The 20,904-nt window shown below is 37.2% G+C and overlaps 1 protein-coding gene across 1 annotated transcript in view; it reads right to left on the bottom strand.

The window, feature by feature from the left end:
* The window catches only part of rasgef1ba (RasGEF domain family, member 1Ba), a 76,098-nt gene extending 64,877 nt beyond the window's left edge, over positions 1-11,221 (bottom strand). The window contains exon 1 of the mRNA XM_089130209.1: positions 10,895-11,221. Coding sequence (XP_088986335.1) covers positions 10,895-10,963 — 69 coding nt within the window. The 5' untranslated portion in view covers positions 10,964-11,221. The remainder of the gene's footprint in view (positions 1-10,894) is intronic.
* Positions 11,222-20,904: the final 9,683 nt, after the last annotated feature.

The following is a 20,904-nucleotide window of genomic DNA, read 5'->3' as shown; positions in this document are numbered from 1 at the left end:
TATGGTGGTGGAGAACATTTTTCTCTGTTTTTTTTTTTTACCCAATACTTCATAGATAGAAAACACTGCACTTTAGATGCACCTCTAGAAGACAAATAAGGGTGTAGTTCAAGGGAGTCTTCAGCTTATGTTAACATTTTTGGTGGTTGGGACTGGGAGGGAGTGCTGACATCATTAACACATTTAATGCCAAGTGCCAATCAAACCAAACCCCAGACTGAGATGATTAAGTAAAAGCATCTATGTGCAAGACACAAATGTCAAGGACAGCAAGGATCAAATAGGTGTATATGAGCAGAATCTTATAACAGCAAATGGCAAAGTAAACCAATAAAGTGCTATAATTAATACAATCAAGTTCTCTCAAAAGCAAATTCAAATCAAGACAATGAAATGTTTAAGTTAGCGCACAAATGATCAACAAATGCAACTCCATTCAAATGTAAACTCATTGAATCCTGAAGCACGGTGATAACAATACAACATCACTGCATTATTTTAATGCATAGGGCCACAAGGTCCATAATAAGTAGAGAGGGTTATCCATTAACTTTTCCAATCATTTCAATGGCAGCTTGCAGCAAGAAATAGGTAATTTGTCATCTTTAAATCCAATTTATGTTACAACAGGCTAACTGGGTCATGCTAACCTGCTTTATTTTAATACAGTAAACACAATAATATTTTTAAATAGCCAGTTGCACTTGCGAAAATGCAAGCGGAAAGACTGAACGCTGCATGGTGCATACACTCACAAAATTTCGAGATATCATTTTTTTATATCGCACACCCCATTACCATGCCAAACACAGTTATCATGAGAGAAATCTTTTTGTGGAAACTGTTTTCTTCAGTATTCTATGATTATTAGAAATGTTAAAGGGACAATGTGGAGGACTTTCTCCCATCCAGCGGTGAAATTGTATTTTGCATTCAAACGAATTGTGCTCTCCAGCGCTTTGCATCTACGGTAGCCATTATGTACCAAAAAGCTATGACAGGATGTCTTCTAACAGCACTTCGTGGAGTGTCCCTTCAGGTGAACAGATTTGTTATTTTATACAAACAGCAACTTGACACCAAACAAACGAATGTTACTTACTGTATGAATTACTGACTGTGAAAAACATGAACTATTGTAATAAGTAGTTATATTTTCTGAAGAACGTACATTGTTAGATACCGTCATCAACTTTTAACTATAAATGTTCATCCGTCTATAAAATAAAGTACACAACCAAACAATGAGAAAAAAAGCTTGTAATTAAGACTAGCATTGACTTACTGTCGATAAGAAAGCGGGCAACTTACTCGTGTTTTTTGTAATCTCCGGTCATGGTAATCTTTTGTCCCTCTCTGCTATTATAGTTTTTCAAGATGGCAGAACTACATGGAAGCCTCCTTGGACCTACCCATCCCATGTATATAAAAATAATAAATTCTTCATTTACGAGGATAAGTCAGATAATTGGCAGAGGTATTTGTACACCATTGCGGACATATTTATGAATAAAAATATTGATTTTAAATAACAACATATTTATTTTACCTTTTAAATATCTTTACTGTCAAATGTGATCAATTTATTACGATTATTGTTTCATAAAATTATATATATGGTCATGTATATGCCCTACTTTCCCTTAAGAGACTTTCAGGGTTTATATGGAGGAGTACAACTGTTGATAACACTCTCATAGCAACAGCTGCTTTGGAGACTTAGACAATCAAATACCAGTGTTTCTTCATCAGGGTCAAACAAAGCTATGCAGAGTATTTCAGAGGACTTTCGGAATTCGCTGACAGAATTAATATAAATATTTTCTTAAAAGCAGTTCAACTATTTAAACAGGAGGTATATTACCACATTATCAGACACCATCCCTTTTCTTTCCCTTCTTTTCAAGCAGACGAGCACCAGCACTTACATTAAGCTGACCTTGGCTGACGCAGCCAGTCACTGTGCAAGTGTGGATAGCACAGAGACATCCACTCCATCCAGCGGGCATCCATTTTATCAGCATCAGGGTGACGGAGTGCATGGCTGTCATGGGGATGAGATACGGCAGGCTGAGGTCCCATCAGTGCACTAACATCTGATGTCCTGACAGTGTCTGCTCACCTCTGGCCTACCCAGCTGTGAGTCCTCTCTCACAGTGTGTGACAGGCAGCAAATGCACAGAACATGCCTCATAAAACAAAAGGACTAAATAACGTAGAGGGTCTTTTTTTTTTTTTTTTTTTTTTTACAGTTCATGAATTACCTTGACATCTTGAGAAAGGTCTTGAGAGAAAGCCAATGTGGTATTTTATTACCCCAGTCATGCTCTTGAAGGGTCACTGAAGTATTGGGCCTTTCATATAATTACAAAAGCCCTGTTAAAAGGCATACTCATCAGATGGAGATCTGAATGACTGAAGATTGTAGAGGTCAGAATAACATTGAAAATCTGGCATTCAGAATCTATATAAAACCTGGACTTAAAAAAAAAAGGTTTTTGGTAAGCTAAACCTCGGATGTTGTTTTATAGGATTTAATGTTTTCGTCACTAATCAAATAAGTTAATTAACCACGTGACTCCGTTTGTACAAAAGATCAGCTGTTCTTTTACATTGTCAAACTGAAATTGTATTGTACAATATATACAATACAATTTCAGTTTGACAATATATACTTTTTAAATTATTAAATTATTTGACAAATGCAGAAAAAAAAGATTTTTTTTAATATTGGTCTAAGACATATGGACCCCATTTCACCTTTCCATGAAAGGCAAAACATTTCTGAAACACTAAGTCAGTGTTGTAATGCACTACTTAATTTATCACTTGATGGTTTTATCTCCACTTTTCAAAGTGGGTCTTTGGAGAGAGAGAAATGTACAGAGCCCCCTTGTGGTGTATTTGAGAGGACTGAAGCAGAGTTTATACAAATTAACCAAGGTGTGTGCAAATTAGCCCTTATTATAGGTTGAGAGAGCTTCCTATAATTTAGAAACACATCTGCGTATGAAAAGCACAAGAGGCATTAGTTACAATACGCAGACTGCCAAGTGTTCATTAAAAATCTTTTTGGCAAGTACGTTTTCCATTGTAAGTCCCTTCGCGTAATTTGCCGCCAAGATCTTTGCTGATTAGCTTGTTATGTGTGAGTGACATGTCTCTCTTTTGAGACCTTGAGCCTGATGATTCCCGCTCCAAACAGCAGGTGGATTGAGCGGGGCCTTTGTTCATGACTAACGAGACACAAAGAAGATTGACATACGGCATCGGGAGGAGAAAGTCTCCAAGGGAAGCGTTGTTTGATGAGATTATGCTGTAGAAACAAAACCGAGGCTTTCCCTGTTTTCCCAGGAAACAAAATCCTTCAAATTAATTCACTGTGAGAGGAAAGAAGACATTTATAAAGAAAAAAATAGAGCGTGTTAGAGAGTCTGAAGATAACCATTTCGGTACATCTTTGGACGTAACTGTGATGTTGATGTTTGATCAGCATAATCAACATACTAAAAGCTAAAAAGAAAGCATAATTAACAGAAAACCATCCATAAACAATAATGGTCTGGGTATAAATGAGTATAACTATACTCTCTTCTCAGAATGCTAATGTATTCATGTGAAAAGCCAGAATTACGCCCAAGAAAGAGGGATACGTTATCCCAAAGTCAAAACTCTTTCATTAAAATGGAAATTGCCTCAGATAAGAGTCAATGAAGGTCAATTAAAAACTCATATAGGCACAAAAAGAGATAAAGCCTTCAAAGCCCTTTTAACAGAAAATAGCTGCACATACTGTATGACAAACGCAGACCTTGGAGAATAATACATTTATGAAAATGAAATCATTCCAACATGAGAAGCACATGATAATGTTAATATGTAATTTAAACCATTATATTAGCAATTATCAAGATTATAATTATTATAAGCCAGTATACTGTCTGAACAGATTTCCATATTTTTCAAAATTGCAATTATGATGGTATTATAAACCTTAATGGTTTAAAGCAGCGATGAATAATTTGCATTAAAACATGGCTTCTAACAAATAACAGTTACTTAATAATAATCATGTAAATTTACAGCCACAAATTGTTAACAATTCATAAAGTAGATTTACATGCTCTGAGAAATTCATGATTATAGTGATACTTTGACATTTTACTTGGATCTTGTGTTGCTTTAGCCATTGCCTCTGGAAACACTTTGATAATAGTTGTATATATAAAACAGTGTTAGTTCACTTTCATCCGATGGAAAAAAACAAACAACTTTCTGCTAGATTTGTGCGCCTTGTGCACCATGCAAGAAAAGTCATACTTACTAGAATTAAATGAATGAGTGTAAATGATAACACAAATTTCATTTTTAGGTGAAGCATTTTGTCTGTGTTGCTTTGTAAATACAGCTCTGTCTGCATCACTGTTGTTTTTTCTATGACTGTGTGAATGTTGGAGTTTAATTTGACCCTATTTCCTTTGTCATGCCTTTATGCTGAATTGTTTTTTTTTCTTTTGGTCTAAATCTCAGTGTTGATATAGTGCTACTTCTATACTATTGGTAACCCCTAACTCGTCAAAGAGAGCCGGTGACCTCAGATTATCGCGGTTCTACCTACTCATTTAAACATCACACATTTACTTGATCTGGGGTTAAAGGAGGATTTCACCCATTTCAACATTAATCTTATTGAAAGTGGATCATATATGTAGTCGAAATGTAAAATATTTTTTTTAATTTGGTGCCCTCTTGACCGCGAAAAGACGCATTTGTATGAAAGACTACAACAACACCCACAATGCACCACATTGCAAAGCTCCGCAAGCCACACCCACTAATCCAGAAAAGCATATTCAGAGAATTTGTTCATGAGAAATTGCCATCGTTGAAATTCGCTGCAGCTGACGGACTCTATCTGAAATGAAATAATGAAATGTGACTTCCTGCTTATTATGACGTAAAAATCGTCATTTTGCGTCATAATAAGCAGGAAGTCACATTTCATTATGGAAGTAAAACACCTAAATCCTTATTTCTCCCATCTCAAAAGAAAATAAGGTAATAAACCATGACCATTCAAAAATATGACTGGGTTTCTAAAGATACAACGCTTAATGCAAATGGATGAAGTGTCCCTTTAAATAGACAACCAACACATTTTTAAGAATTGTGAAAGAATTTAAGAATTAAGACGAGAAACAAACAAAACAAAGCACATATGACTCTGTACTACTCAGCATAAACTAGATTCCCTTCCCCAACAAAAAAAATAAAATTGGTTTTGTGGTTACCTCATGACTTTAAATTGTGGCGAAAGCCATTACTTTGCACAGCATTTTATTTTCTTGAGTCATCCATGTTTAAAGTCAAACATGCTAGTTTCAGCTATTCAGTTGTACAACAAAGCACATTCAATGCTGAAGGACAGTATCATCTGTGAATTTAACTTCCCCCAACAGACTTTTGAGAAAAAAGGGGGTAGGTCACATGTTTCTGACATACAATAAAACACTCAAAGGTCCGGCTTTCACTTTCCTGTTGTGCCGCACTGAAAATCCATTAAAAACAAGGTGCTTTTTTGTCTCTTAAAGGGTTAGTTCACCCAAAAATGAAAATACTGTCAGTATTTACTCACCCTCATGTTGTTCCAACCCCGTAAGACCTTCGTTCATCTTCGGAACACAAATTAAGATATTTAAGATATTAAGATCGCTCCTGCATACTACTCCATAGGCTTCTTGAGGGAATGACTTGCTGGCCTCAAAGTCATTAAAGGACAGCGTTAAAATAGTCCAAGTGACTACAGGGGCTCAATCTTAACTTTATCAAGCGACGAGAATACTTTTTGTGCGCAAAACAAACAAAAATAACGACTTTATTTCAACTATTCACTTCCTTCTCTATGGGCCTGTAGTCAGTTAACGTAGTGTGATTGCGTAGAGCTACGTCACACGTAGGCTCACTATTGGCCGACGCTGGTCATGTGTGTGATGCGTGTGATGTACAATAACAGAAGCTTACGCTATTAAACTAGTAACCTGACTCGTGCAGAGGGAGAAATAAACGAATAGTTGAAACAAAGTCGTTATTTTTGTTGTTTTTGCGCACAAAAAGTATTCTTGTCATTTGATAAACATAAGATTGAGCCCCTGTAGTCACTTGGACTATTTTAACGCTGTCCTTTAATGACTTTGAGGCCAGCAAGTCATTCCCTCAAGAAGCATTTGGACTATACAGGAGTGATCTTAATATCTTAAATATCTTAATTTGTGTTCCGAAGATGAACGAAGGTCTTACAGGGTTGGAACAACATGAGGGTGAGTAAATACTGACAGAATTTTCATTTTTGGGTGAACTAACCCTTTAAGATGATGACCAAGGGTTAAAAGTGTGTAAAACTGAGGAACAAGCATAAATGTCAGTCTATTGTCCAAACAGATGAGAAAACTAACATCATCGAAGCATTCATGAGTGTATAGAAAATGTGCAATCTTTCACAACCTTTAAGTTATTTGTTCAACAGATATTGTAAAAAATAATAAGCAGCATATTCTGTTGAATCTGTGACATTTCTTGCTGATGTTTTTTACACAGTTTGATATCTTAAAGGTCACTTGCTTTCACTGTCTGGAAATCCTTCTCTTCCAGTGAATGTCCCTTGTGTTATTCCTAAAATATATGCAGAAACTGAAATATGCTGATCAGGCTGAGAATGGTTAAGGGCGGCATCATCTTTGCAGCATCCTTTCTGTATGCTGAGCTGTCTGTAACCTCCATACCCTTGAGAACTCACATCTAATGACCACACTGATCACACTCATCTCTATATGTATGAAAGTTTTGAGAAGGAAATAATAATGACCAGTTGTTGTCCTTTTTCATTAAATTAAAGGGATAGTTCACCCTAAAATGAAAATGCTGTCATCATTTACTCACTTTCTTGATTTCCAAACTCCCAAGCCTTTCGTTCATCTTCGGAACACAAATGAAGATCAATTTAATGAAATCTGAGAGCTTTCTGTCCCTTTATTGACAGCGCAACTGAAACTTTGACAATTCAAAAAGTTCATAAATAGATCATAAACCTAATCCATATGAATTGAGAAGTTTAGTCCAAAATTTTCTGAAGAGAAACAATCAATTTATATGATGAAAAAAGAAAAATCTAGGATTTTATTCACATATAAACACTGATCAGCGAACATAAACAGAAGCTCAACCGAACCTGCTTGACGTACAGTACAAGAACAAATCTCTTGATGAACCTCATTGGTTCTTGCAGAAGATCAAACGTGCGGCGTAAAACAAGAGAATGAACCTCATTGGTTCTTGCAGAAGATCAAACGTGCGGCGTAAAACACGAGAATGAACCTCATTGGTTCTCACGATGCTTGAGCTTCCGTTTACCATAATTCATGTGTAAGTTGATGAATGTTTATTTGTGAATAAAAGCCTAAATTCAATCACTTCATCATATAAAGTGATCGTGTTTTTTTAGAAAATGTTGGACTAAAACACTCAGTTCATAACGAACGCCTTAAGGGTACGTAATGGATCAATTACAATTTTCATTTCTGGGTGAACTATCCCTTTAACAAGTTAGGATAAAGCAGCACGTTCTCTTCCAGACATTTCTGCATGAAATCAACATATTAAGCAGATTTCAGTGTCAAAACAACAAGACCCACACACATCAAAACTGAATGGTAAACTGTGGTTCTCACTTTTAAGATTGCCTCTCTAAATACTGCCTCACAGTGGAAGCACTAGGATAAAAACATTAAAAATATACATAGCTTCTACATGAGTTTATCTCTGCACTACACTTTAAATAAACTATACTAATAGTAAAGTTGTGTTTTAGTTGTGTTTGTTTAATCCTAATTGATAACAGCTTTAGAGAAAGCTGCAGTATTCCAGATAAAAAGATTGCAGCATAAATTCTTCTTATAAGACCCAGTCATTTCTAAGCTCATACCAATCGAGTCAATTACCCAGCAATTGTCAGTTTAAGGGAAGAAATGAGTTCAGTTTTTGGCTGGCAGCATTTCAGTGTCCACTATGAAATAGCCTGTCGGGAACTAAAAGGGCTTAAAGTGTAAATTGCAGGTTACATTTTTCACAAAGATAATGCAATGTGCTTAGATAAAGATGAGAACCGCCAACCATTGTTTTGTATGTTTTTTTATAGCAAAATGATGAATATAATATGACAAGTTGGTACTTTTTACACTCCGCCTCCCTTCCACTATAGGCAAGATTTTGAAAAGACTTTGGCTTGTTCCCTAATGTTATCTGGGTTAGCACCAGGGCGTCACTTAACTGACGCCTTGGGAAGCATTTTGACCATGCTTCAATATCTGATGCTTTAGGCGCCCTTTAGCGTCAGTTAGATGATGCCCTAGGATTGCGTGTAACCCTACCCCCACCCCACACCTAAACCTAACCGCGTCATCTAACTGACGCTTTCTTTTAGCGTCAGTTAGATGACGCCGTACGATCGCGTCATGTAAGTGACGCTAAAGGGCGCCTAAAACGACAAATATTGAAGCATGGTCAAAGGTGACGCCTTGGGGTGAGAATGCGTTGCCACCATAAGACACCAGGCCAACCCTCCACTCATTTTCCTCACACCAAGCATTGATAATTGATCAATTGTAGGGCTGTTGTCCATCAAGAATTTGATGGTTCCCCACATCCTCAGTCTCCCAGTCATTTTCCATAGTCAAGCCACAAACAGTAGGAATCTAGAAGAGTACGGGTTGCTATGGGTTGCTACTCCCTCTAATGATGTCATCACCCAGTTACTGTAAAAAAACACGCTACCTTTGAAACCCCAATAAATGTTATATTACTGTAATGCATTTTAAGACAGAAATGTTTAAATATACATATTGAGCACTTTAATTGGTTGTCGTTGTTAACCTGCAATTTACAATTGAAATGCTGTAATTTGATAAATTAATTCAATATTTTGTTAGGTTTAATCACTTTGTTTTACATGATAAAAAATTGCTATAAAATGTATCAAAATTATATTAGGATGCTTGCGAGTGCAAATTAAACTGAAAATATTTGATTTTAGGTTAATAAAATAATAATATTAAATCAAGCAGCCAAACTTCAAGCAGCTATGCGTGTATGTGGGGGGCAAAGAGTGGGTGTGTGTGATGTTAGTGTGTGTGCATGTGTGCTCACCTTGCCTGACTCAATCTCTTGCTGAGTGTCAAACAAGTGACCACAGGACACTAATGAGGACCAGATCTAAGCCAACAAAACATTCAATGACCTCACACTCTAATGCACTTACACACACACACACACACACAATGCATTTTTTTTTTTTGTATTTTCCTATCCTAATCTAGTGTTGTCTAATAAACATGGCATTGTGTACAACAACGATTGTTGGCTCTTTGACAAATGATTTGTTCTTCTTTTGTAAGTCGCTTTGGATAAAAGCATCTGCTAAATTCATAAATGTAAATGCTAACACCTACCACACCACAGTAATCTGAGCAGCCACATTCTCCAATCATTTCAACTCTTTTACTGTACATTTTTAGAAAGCTAATTCCTGAGCCCAAGTAAGCTAAAAACACACACCATGTCCAATTTAAAACAACAAATCCAAATCTAATCTAACCCTTAATCTCTAACCACCCCCCCCCCCCTCCCCAACTAAAAAGTGTTGATCCATTTTAAACTAAAGTCAAACAAAACAAACTGCACTCAACAGACCTAAACCTAAATTTGACAAACCCCAACAAACTAAACGAATCTGTAGGCCTGTTATTCTTACAACATTCCCTAAATCAACGACAAATATCAATTAAAATAAATGCAAAACAGAAGGACACAAGACACACAGAGAGTTTAAAAAAATAAACAGCAACACAGGGGGAAGAAAGGCATGATGAGATTAGAGGCAAATGCTGATCTGATGGCTTTGTGCAGATTCAAACAGAATATTCTCTTATATAACGGCCCGGGCGCTAATCCCTCAACACCACCGTACTGCAGTTGTTCTTCACTCAATGGAACTGCCATTACGGGCTGATTATGACCATCAGCAATTTCAAGAGATAATTGAAAAGCATAGATTAATTTGGTGCTCACACACACACTGATTTGAAATGGCTGGGGGATTATGAAGTAAATCAAGCAGCAGCTGACATGATAAACAAACCATCTAAACAAACATATTATTTTCATAAGACATGGAATGTGTTTGCCCTCACAAGGTGCACCCATAGGGGTTTACCGGGATAGAAAGTATATGCTTATTCATAATCCTTTGACTGCACAGTTGAAGCAGCAGCACAATGCAGAGCATAACTGTAACTTAAATGAAAAGAATCGGACTGATTCATGCAGTTTTCATATCACAAAGATAGTCCAATTAGAATCAAATGTTTTGCAGTAAATGTAATTATTTTGGTTGGTAGGCTTTGTTTTGACAAAATCCATTTAATGGATCTTTTGGACACACAGACTTCAATAACTAATCTTACATTTCATGGCATGCTATCCATCTCCTCATATGTTGTGTTTGAGGTTCCAGATATGCTGTTTTGTGCACAGGTGCAATTTCCCCTGATAAGAATGACACACTGACCCAAATAGGAGCTTCTTAAGGACATCTACGAGGTCTCGTTTCCATTAGCATTTAACGATTTAGGTTTCATATCCACCCGAACACACTGTTTTATACATGAAAAGCTTTAAATGTGTTTGTTTAGGTAAACGGGATATAGCCAAAGCTTGAACCATTATTTCACTGCTCAGGTGAGCCACCCATTCAGCGTTAACAAACTGCTGCCTCCACTAACCTGAGCATCACTTGCTCTTCAACAACCTGATTACTGCAAGTCAAGACGCATTTCGACCTCACCTCGAAGATGGGAGATGCTCCTTTTTCGGGCAGTGTACATCCCAGCAGCTCGGCGAGGAACTTTGCCATATAAATAGGCTATGTGTTGTGTGTTCCGCCGGAAGATTGAAATATCCGCTGGCAGCTGTTGTCTATGTGCCCACTACAGAGCCCACAGGTAGTCGTGTTCCCGCAGCGGTTTCCTACTGCACAACAGACCGATTTTTCGCTCCCTGGATTTTCCTTTCAGCATTTCTTTAAATCTGAACGCATATGAGTCATTTTAAAGGTGTGCCAGCTCATTGTCTTTTGTCTAGTGAAGCGCGCTTGTGTCTGCTTGCGAGCGCGGTGGAGTCGAGCTCAGTGAACGCCACTTATAATCCTCGTGTAGTAGGGGAGGGAGGGTCGGTGAGGGGACGCCAGATACACACATGTAGGCTAAAGCTCCGACAGGTTGCCTGATTCTTTCTGGAATCTAAAGGAAGTTTGCTGGCTGGCTGTTTTTACGCGAACTCGAACTAGCCTTCAAAACTCACCTAATAGAATTAGCGCACAAATAATAAAAACCTGTTGAAACCCAAGTTCAATTTGCCTTGCCTGCATGCGTTTCTCTACGATCAATTTAGGCGTAGCCTATGAAGCTTTTGAGAAATTCATTCAAAATTTGGTCAGCTGTGACTGTCAGATTTACCAAATGGGAAATTTGGTAGTGATTAATGACTTAAAATCATGAAATTAAAATGGAAAATTCTAAATTTTTTATGTAATGTTGCACATCATAATCTTTATCGATGTGCATGTTGTAGGCCAGCATCCCTTTCACCTTATAGCCCAAACTAACCTGGTAGTAGGCTACCTGTATTGGAGACCTCCTGAGAAAACCAGGTTGCTACTGGAAGAGGTGTTAATGAGGCCAGTAAGGGGTGCTCACCCTGTGGTTTGTGTGGGTCCTAACGCCCCAGTATAGTGACAGGGACACTATAATGTCAAAGAACACCCTTCGGATTAAAATTGTTAAGGCTAAGCCGAGGTCCTGACTCTGTGGTCATTAAAAATCCCAGGATGTCATTAGAAAAAGAGTAGAGGTGTAACTTTGGTATCCTGGCCAAATTTGCCCCTTGGCCTCTGTCCATCATGGCCTCCTAATCAACCCTATATACTGTATACTAATTGGCTTCATCCTCTCCAGCAAAAATCTGTTGTGTGGTGGGCATTATGGCGCGCAATATGGCTGCCGTCACATCATCCAGGTGCTGCACATTGGTGGTGGTTGAGGAGATACCCCCTTCCATATGTGAAGCGCTTTGAGGTCCCAGAAAAAGCACTATTTAAATGTAACAAATTATTATTATTATTCTTTAATCAAAATAACCTCCCAATTGCAGCAATATCTATTTTCATCTCGGATGATTTGTTCACTGGCGCGAGGGCAGGACAACCTCACTCACAAGCTTGTTTCTGCCATGGAATAAAAAATAATAATTCAATGGCCCAGAGTCAATTACCACACCTCAGAAATTGTTCAGGTTATGTATTTCAAGACGTTTGTCAGGTTTTTGTCCAAAAAATGCTATTGTGTGTGAGACTCATTTTTTACGTATCTCATCCCAAGCCTCCATTGCTAATTCCAAAACGTCATTTTAGAGCTAGTAGCGGAGACTTGAGAGAGAGACAGAGAGAAAGAGAGAGATGTGTGTGAATTACTGAGTCTGCGTCTAGCCTATAGCGTACAGTCAGTGCAAAGCTACGTTTATCTACTGCCTGCACCAGCGAAATGGTGAAGATACAGTAATCTGCTCCTCGCTAATGAGAAACGCCATATAGCTTTTAAGTTTCTAAATACTGATAAAATCATCAGAGCAGTGCTGAAAATGCACGAGTACACTTATAAGAGAGCGTGAGAACGATATATGTGCTTTTCATAATACAAATAAACAAATGCATTATAGTATGTAATTTTGTGGCAATTTAAAAAAAAATAATTTGTTGTTTTATCCTTGGTTCTGTAGGATGTAAAGACCTTTGAATAAACTGAAATCATTTGGCGAAGTGATATATGGAACTGTAATGCGGTCAAGACATGCCTGGAACTACTTTTATTTATCCTTTTCCTGAAAATAATTGCACAGCTTAAAACGTTCGGCAACTAATCAGGCATGTAGTATTAGAAAAAAACATGTAAAAGATAATTGCAAGTTTTATCACAATTCTGACTATTTATTTATTTATTTTTTTTAAGCCTAAATACTCCAATCCCCAATCATTGTGAATGCATGGAAAATGGCAAATGGTACATTATTTATAGTCTCCTTTTTGACAGAAGGTTCATTTTTAGGTGAACTTTCTCTTTAAGATCACACAATGTAGAATGCAATGACTGAAAAAATATTAGGGTCACTGTATACAGATGGAGCAAGATGTGAGTAAGAGATTTAATAATTGTGATGAGGTGATAATAAATAGCATTATTTATAGGCTACAGTGTTTAGAGTGTAGTGTTCAGAGGTCGCTTAGTGTTGTTCAGTCATAATGCCATTTGAAGTTTTAATTCAACAACCTGCTGATGCGGGACATGATGTCTGATGGAAGGAGCGAGAGCAGTTCATGAGTCGCTGGGGTCTCTGGAGACCTTCTTTCTTCATGTCCTGGAGATGACCTAAATGTGTAAAAACCCTGAGTTCAACTGTGTTCCCAAATGTGTTCAGAGCATTTTAACATAGGCTGATGGACTCTGTGAACATACATAATGCAAACAGAACAGCAAGATAAAGAGACTCGCACTCAATCTGTCCCTGGCATGAAATCATTATTCACACTTTAATGTTTATCAAATGCGATTGAGAATCACAAATCAAAATGGCCATTGGTCAAAAGAATGTGTGTGGCAGTGACAGTGATTAGGTGATTAGGCACATCTGTGATTAGGCACATTTGATGCAAACTGTGTTATGCCATTTCTGTTAAAAAATCAGATTCACATGTCGGCTCAAGCCGCTGCGCCTCTGAAAAAAACTTGACTTAACATCTAGTATGAGGTCAATTTCTATACAGTTAGTTTGTTCCCTTCTGTTTTATTGGCAGAAGCAGGTATCTAATGTCGTATCCTTCATTCACTCTTGCACCCTATAAACAGGGTCCCATCTGTTTACAGTGACCTTTCATGACTACACTTTGTTGTTTGGATAGGCATGTATGGCCTGATGACTAAAGAGGGGGTTATATTCTCTTCTATGTGTATTTTAGGAATTAGCACTGCATTTTGTGGGCATCCTGTCTTATATTGAACAGCTATCTTTCATATCAGATAATAAAACTATTAACACTAAAGCTAAAAACTCTTATGACTGTTGGATTTGACAGATGTGTGCATTTAAACCTGTCCTACTTCGGTGGATGTGTGAATATTTTTTAGTTTGTGATGTGTCATGTTCTCAGCTTCAAATTCTCTGGTATCCAAGCAGCTGAAAGAGGTCGTCATGGTAATATTGCATTTGCTTTCTCGTGACATTGACTGTGATAATACCAAGATCGCACTGTTCCTTAGAAACACACAGTTTCTCAGAAAATCAATTACAAAGTGATTTTGAATTTGTGTGTTGTACTTGTTTTATTTTATAGTACTTGACCCTCTGGAATACTTCTGGAATTCTCATTGGCCTACAGCACTGTTCTGTGGTCAGATGTTTTTGTACAAAAAACATACAGTAAAGTGACTGTTGTCTACACAAATATTAAAATAGTATAACATTATAATATTATAGTATATACTATTTTATATATATATACTATTATAGTATAATAGTAAAACTGTTTAAAAACAATATTTCATATTTTTGCATTTGTGTATAATGTAGAGTCAGTTAATTTTTCTAAATATGAATTTTACATTTCTTGTGACATTTTCATCACATTTTTACACATTTTTCGATTTATTATTATTTTTTTTTATTTAGTTACATTTAAACATTGACATTTCAACGGACATTTCAATCACAGTCCCCCTTCAATGCCCTCACAAACCCCTATAGGGTGCTTCTTAATACTGAAATTGATCCTAAGTGGATGGAGCAAAGATGCAAGGAAAGAAAACAGGGATGCACAAATAAGATAAAGGAAGCACCCCTAATGGTTTGTAAACCCCATTTGAGAATTCCTAAATACACGTTAAACTTAAAGAATCAGATAAAGAAAACAACAAAATACTTTCTCTTTCATTTTCATCAGTGTGTGTCCTGTTCCCGGGGTTTCCAGTGTCATGGTTTTGACTCTGGGCCTCATTGGAGGGAACGGGCCCAGCAGAGACAGGTGTGCCTTTGCTTTTCATGTGCAGGTGGCCTGCTGTTCAACCGGCTGCCAATGACTAATTACACAAACACATATGTACAGTCACACTGACTAAACCACTTGCTTGACTGAAATGATCAACCTGAATTCTAAGCATTGCAGTTGACTGTGGTGAAAAGTATTTGAATAAATGTAGAAACTGCGCATAAGTATCTTTTTTTGGCTACTTATAGTTTTACAATAAAATATAATAGCAGCTTTTACTCTCTACTTGACTACATTTTTGTTCTCTTTACTGGCTTTATGCACAGCTGCACTACTTCCTGAACTTGAGCCAGCTCCTTGTTTCCTGTCTGCCATTATTGGACAAATTGATTAATTCAGGTGTGCCTGACCTCAGTAGTCACGGCAACAATAATCAGGCACACCTGAATTAATCAAGTTTTGCAGACAGGAAACAAGGAGCTGGCTTAAGTTCAGGAAGTAGTGCAGCTGTGCATAAAGCCAATGGGCTCTCTTTCTTTTTACAATTATATTAAATAAACATAACTATGTATAAAATTACATCTAAACGTATGAAAGTTTTATTTCAAAGACGAGAGGATAGTAAATTTTGAAGACTCTGCCATAATCCCGTTTTCCTCGGTTTTCCTCCGCTTAAATCTCCTCAACCGGAAACTGACGAGCATCCTTGCGTCGAATGCGGAACTTATTCGTGCATAGCCCATTCCCTAACATAGACATATACACTAGACCTCACCTTGGCTACGGCAGTTCATTGGAACGAATGCGTCAATAGAGCCGCCATCTCGAAACAGGGGAGCCCCTCCACTTTAATGCATCAGCGTCAAAGACGCAGGTCTAACGGAAATAAAATCACCATAAATCATCATGAATGCTATTTTTCTTGTTTTTTGGTTTGTTCCAACGGTCAGACATGTATTTATCATTGATTCCAGAAAGAAAAATTTAAAAAAAAGAGTTTCATCCGTGAACATCATACGCTGCACAAAAGTCCGCCACCACCAATGAATTCGAAGTAAAGGCAGAGATAGCAGCGTTACCTAGCTACTTCCTATGACAAGACCCCTGTTCCAAGATGGCGGCGGTTTTGACACATGCTTAGAACCCCAAGGTAACGTCTAGTGTATATATCTATGATTCCCTAATACATTTTAAACCTAACTTTTTCTGCAGCCGTTCATTTTTGCAACAAAAGAAGTGATATCGCCACCTACAGGGCATTGAAAGACTTTGGTTGACTTATGCCCTTTTTGAGCACTTGTGTTTGTTGTAGATGTTTAAGGGGCAGTTGATTTATTGCAATATTGTGGTTGTTTAGTTTTATTTCCATTTTAGAAAATAAACATGTGATCGCTCTCCTCAAAAATCAACCGTTTCTTGTTTTCACTGGCATGTCTCTTATTGGTGTTTGAGGACTACAACATCTTTAAGCCAACATTCAGTAAGAGTAAAATTCTGTTAAAACACGATACTCTACGACTCAAGTCGAATTGGTGACTTGTAAATGAATGGAGTCACTTTCGCTGCAAGGTATCTGTACTTTTACTCAAGTATGATTTTCAGGTACTCTTGAACGCAGTTGATAAGACGAAAGCTCCAAAGCGTGCAGTGATTTTAATAAAGCGGTTATAGACAGATTCCATGTTGTGCCCTGAAGATGCTCCATATGGTCTCACAGCTGTAGGGTGCAGGATATCATGTCTCACAGCACACAGACTGACCCCCTGCTGTAAAATCTCTTCAGTGACGATGAAATGAAATTTTGAAGGCCTTCGCATCTGCATGTGATGGTAAAAACCCATCATGTGGGAGATTAGAGAGATAAACTCAGGCATTCTCTCTCCGGCTTTCTCTCTCATGTCTTGCTGAGACGTTTAATGATGCTGCAAAGTGCCCGACACAACGCCAGTTCTTTTTCTATTTCTATCTTACAATTGCGGATATGCCGTGTGCCAAACTGGGACTGGGATAGGCCCATAAAGCAGTGGTGACTGCAGCAATGATACTGCAGTGCAGCAGCACCTGATTTATCGCCCCAGCTCATTTCAGGGTGAGGACAGGCCCATTAACAAATGAGCTTTAATTCACACTGGCAGTTCATCCCTGCTCAAACCCTGCTGCTCTCGTTCTCTATTCACTACCACTATAGAGATGTTGATGGCACATACTCTGGCAATGAGTAAAGACAAGCTTGTAGCTTTCACACAAATGAATTTAAGGGGCAAATGAAGCCGCTGGGCAGAGAGTCTTTGAGCTTTTCGGAGGCTTAGTGTTCCTGTCAGCTGTCATTTATTTGATCTTTTTTTTTATCTATGAATTTTGGCAGCTAGCTTTTTTGTCTTCACTTTCATATCGATAAGCCATGAGTGAGCTGAGATGCAGGGTGTGGGTTTGTGTGTGAGGAAGAAGGGGAAAAACATTATTAATATTAATGTAGCCAAATACCCTCATGCCGGTCCACACACTAAGACAAACATGCATACGGCACACTTCACATCTGTGCTGCATCTTAATTTATTTCAATAATTCAGAGGCTCGCAGCCCACATCATCTGCAAGGATACTTCCGCTGCATTAATAATAATGACATGAATAATGTCAAAGGCATGACATGGAGGAAATCATGGATATAGGGATCGAGGAAAACACTTCTCCAAACTGTGGACATTTTATACCAAGGGATCTGTATAAAGTTTTTATGGCATGGACACCCAAATAATACCCTTGCAGCACTTTTAAAAAAGACCCATTTAATAATGTGAAAAAAAAATATTATGCAATATATTTTAAATACATTTGGGGTTAGGTAAATGAAATAATTGGTCTTTATATTGTCATTGGACAAATAAAATATGATTTAAATATAGAAAATATTTACAGAATTGTGGCTTTACACAACCAGAGAGCAATGACATGGAGAATCTCCCTTGAAGAATACACCCCCTTTCAATATTACTATATTCTATATTATTAAATATTGACTCAATTGAGAATAGATTTTTTCAATAACTTAGTATAACAAAGTTTTCTAAATATTTTCATCCATTAAGACATGGATAATTACAGACATCATTTAATTCATTTTATTAAGTCAGATTAATGATGAATTACTGACCTATTCAATACAGCGTTCCAATTTGCCACCATCTCCTCAACAGTCAGAATTTCAAGTACACTATCCCTGGAGAGAATGATCATCCCTTCTTTTCTCATATACTCACTACCTCTTTGTTGGCTTGATCTAAAAGCTCTAGGCCGTGACAGCTTCAAACAACTGGGGAAATAGAAAGAGCTTTGCTAGTCCTGTCAGGTCGCAGGTGATTACATGGATGTTATTTTGAACCGTTCTGAGCTTTGAGGACTCTGTGGGAAACCGTGGTATCCCAGTTCAGCAATACATACTGGTCCTGCTACTATAGAGTATACTGTGTATATACTGTATATATATATATATATATATATGTATATGAAGAGTTCAGATGCAAAAGCCTCTAAATGCCATTTGAAATTTTCTTCTTTAATGATGATTTTTATCAAACTTGTATATTTTATTTCATTAATGAAATATAACCACTATTAATTTCACTCTTAATAACCACTATTAATTTTGAATACAATAATTTATAAGTGATATAATTGTTAGCGAGGAATGGAAGTAAATATATATAGTATACACACACACACACACACACACACACACATATATATATATATATATATATACTGTATATCCAATAAGGAAAAACAGCTAATAATAAATCTGTCAATTCCTTACAAGGTTGTGATTTTTAAAGTTGCAATATGTAATTCTGAGATGTCATAGATTTGTCCTATCTGTCAGGTTGTTTTTAATCTGCACTTGATCATTTTCTCAAATGGAACAGAACTAATATCCACTACATTTTTGCAAAATTTGACTGCTTTTACTGACTGATTAGCAAAAGGAGTTTTGTACCCTGTCACATACTGTATGTGTTCAATGATATTATAGCGTTGTACTGCTGTAACGCTGCACAGTTCTATTGAGCTAGCCTTGCACAAAAACTACATGTCAGCAGAAAGCAACGTAATAATGGGCTGCTAAATACGTATAGCAGTAAAGGTATAAATGTGTTATGTAAACTACAGTTTAGCATAGTTGAACCCAATGTTTAGCTCTGAAAAAAAAAGCCTGCTGGATTTTATGTAAAAGCACATTGTTGTGGCAGCATTAAGAAGGCAATAATGGTTAATTCTCTGCCAAGTTATTTAAATAATTAACAAAACAAAGCAGAACAACAGAAAAGCATCGAAACATCTGATATACTAATTTGCTCTGAATAAACATTACTTGAATGAAAACAGATGTCTCAAAAAAGGCTTTACATTTAATCAAGGCAGACATTTGGGGACAGAAAATATGAATAATAATTTAAAAATATATGTAATGTTTGTAAAATTAAGCTTGTTGTTGAGTGGTGGCAAATTATTCTCAGAGGAACAGATGGATAAGCTGCCATTGGAGAATTACAATGCAGGTTAAATTGATTAGCTTTATTTTATAAACAGATGAAGTTTCACATCACAACAGTCTGAATGTCTTTGTGGAAATATTGCTTTGGTCATGCTTATAATTTTGGAAAATGTTCAGGAATTGATTGGTTTTCAATGGAACAAATAGGGTTAGTGATGTCATTGACCCGGGAGGAAGCTTGTGTAGTTCCGACCAGCAGTTTGTTGTAGTCCTTAAAATACGATTTCTTTAAAAGCAAATATCTCCCCTTGCTTTGAACTTTGAGCGTTGTAACATTGCAGATGCTGTTTATGCTCAAACAGCAAAATTACATACTAACTAAAGTTAGAAAAGTTAAATCATAATCAACCACCCCTTGGATCATTTAGATGTAATAGATAATTTGTCATTTATTCAGACTCGCCTCCTTTGTAATGATTTATTTTGAAACTTTAAAAAAATAATTTGTGTTCTCTCACACAAATGTTTTGTGCATGTGTGCATGAGCATGTAGCCTATAATGTGATATTTGGTTTTACAATTATTATGAGAATGACTGACTGTTAGTTGCTAGGTTACTGTTCCATTCTGTAAATGGCCACTTTGATTGAAATTCTATTAAAAACAAAAGAAGCCCTTCTTTGTTGCTGCCTCCCAATGTTTTGTTTGGGATTGTGTTGATTTGCGGTGATTAAAACGGCTCAGAAAAATTGACCGTTTCTCTCCACTCTTCTGTTTCATACTATCTCTCAAAGAAGATTACAAGAGAATTATTTAGTCCTCCCGTGATGCGCCTTGTGATTTCACTCTATTTTTGCACAATATACTGTCATCTGTGGCAAAGCAAAAATACTTTGTCAAATTCATCTCTAAAGTGCAGGAGCTCCGGACGTCACGTGACCTACTCTGTTTATACCGCCATATTGGCAGGCAGGAGGCGGTCCGAGACCGGGACGCGAATGAATGAATGAATGACAGCAGGATGAGTTTCAAGTTACCTATGGCTAAGCCACACCCTCAAACGTGATGAGCCAATCACAGTGTGCAGCTAACCCGAGCGCCGAAGTGATGACGTCACTTTGTAGGACAACTCGGAAGCTAGCGGCGCATGGGTTCCCTCGGTCGAAGAGCAATGCATTTTCCTGATTTTCCCCATAGACATTTGGAAAATCGCAAAAAATAAGATCTGTGTTTAACAAAGGGTTGTGACCCTTACATGTTTTGTCTATCAA

The sequence above is a fragment of the Pimephales promelas genome, chromosome 4 (genome assembly GCF_988280905.1).
Source record: "Pimephales promelas chromosome 4, fPimPro1.hap1.1, whole genome shotgun sequence".
Lineage (NCBI taxonomy): Eukaryota > Metazoa > Chordata > Actinopteri > Cypriniformes > Leuciscidae > Pimephales > Pimephales promelas.
Note: the sequence above shows the minus strand (reverse complement) of the source record. Positions and strands in the feature narration are given on the sequence as shown.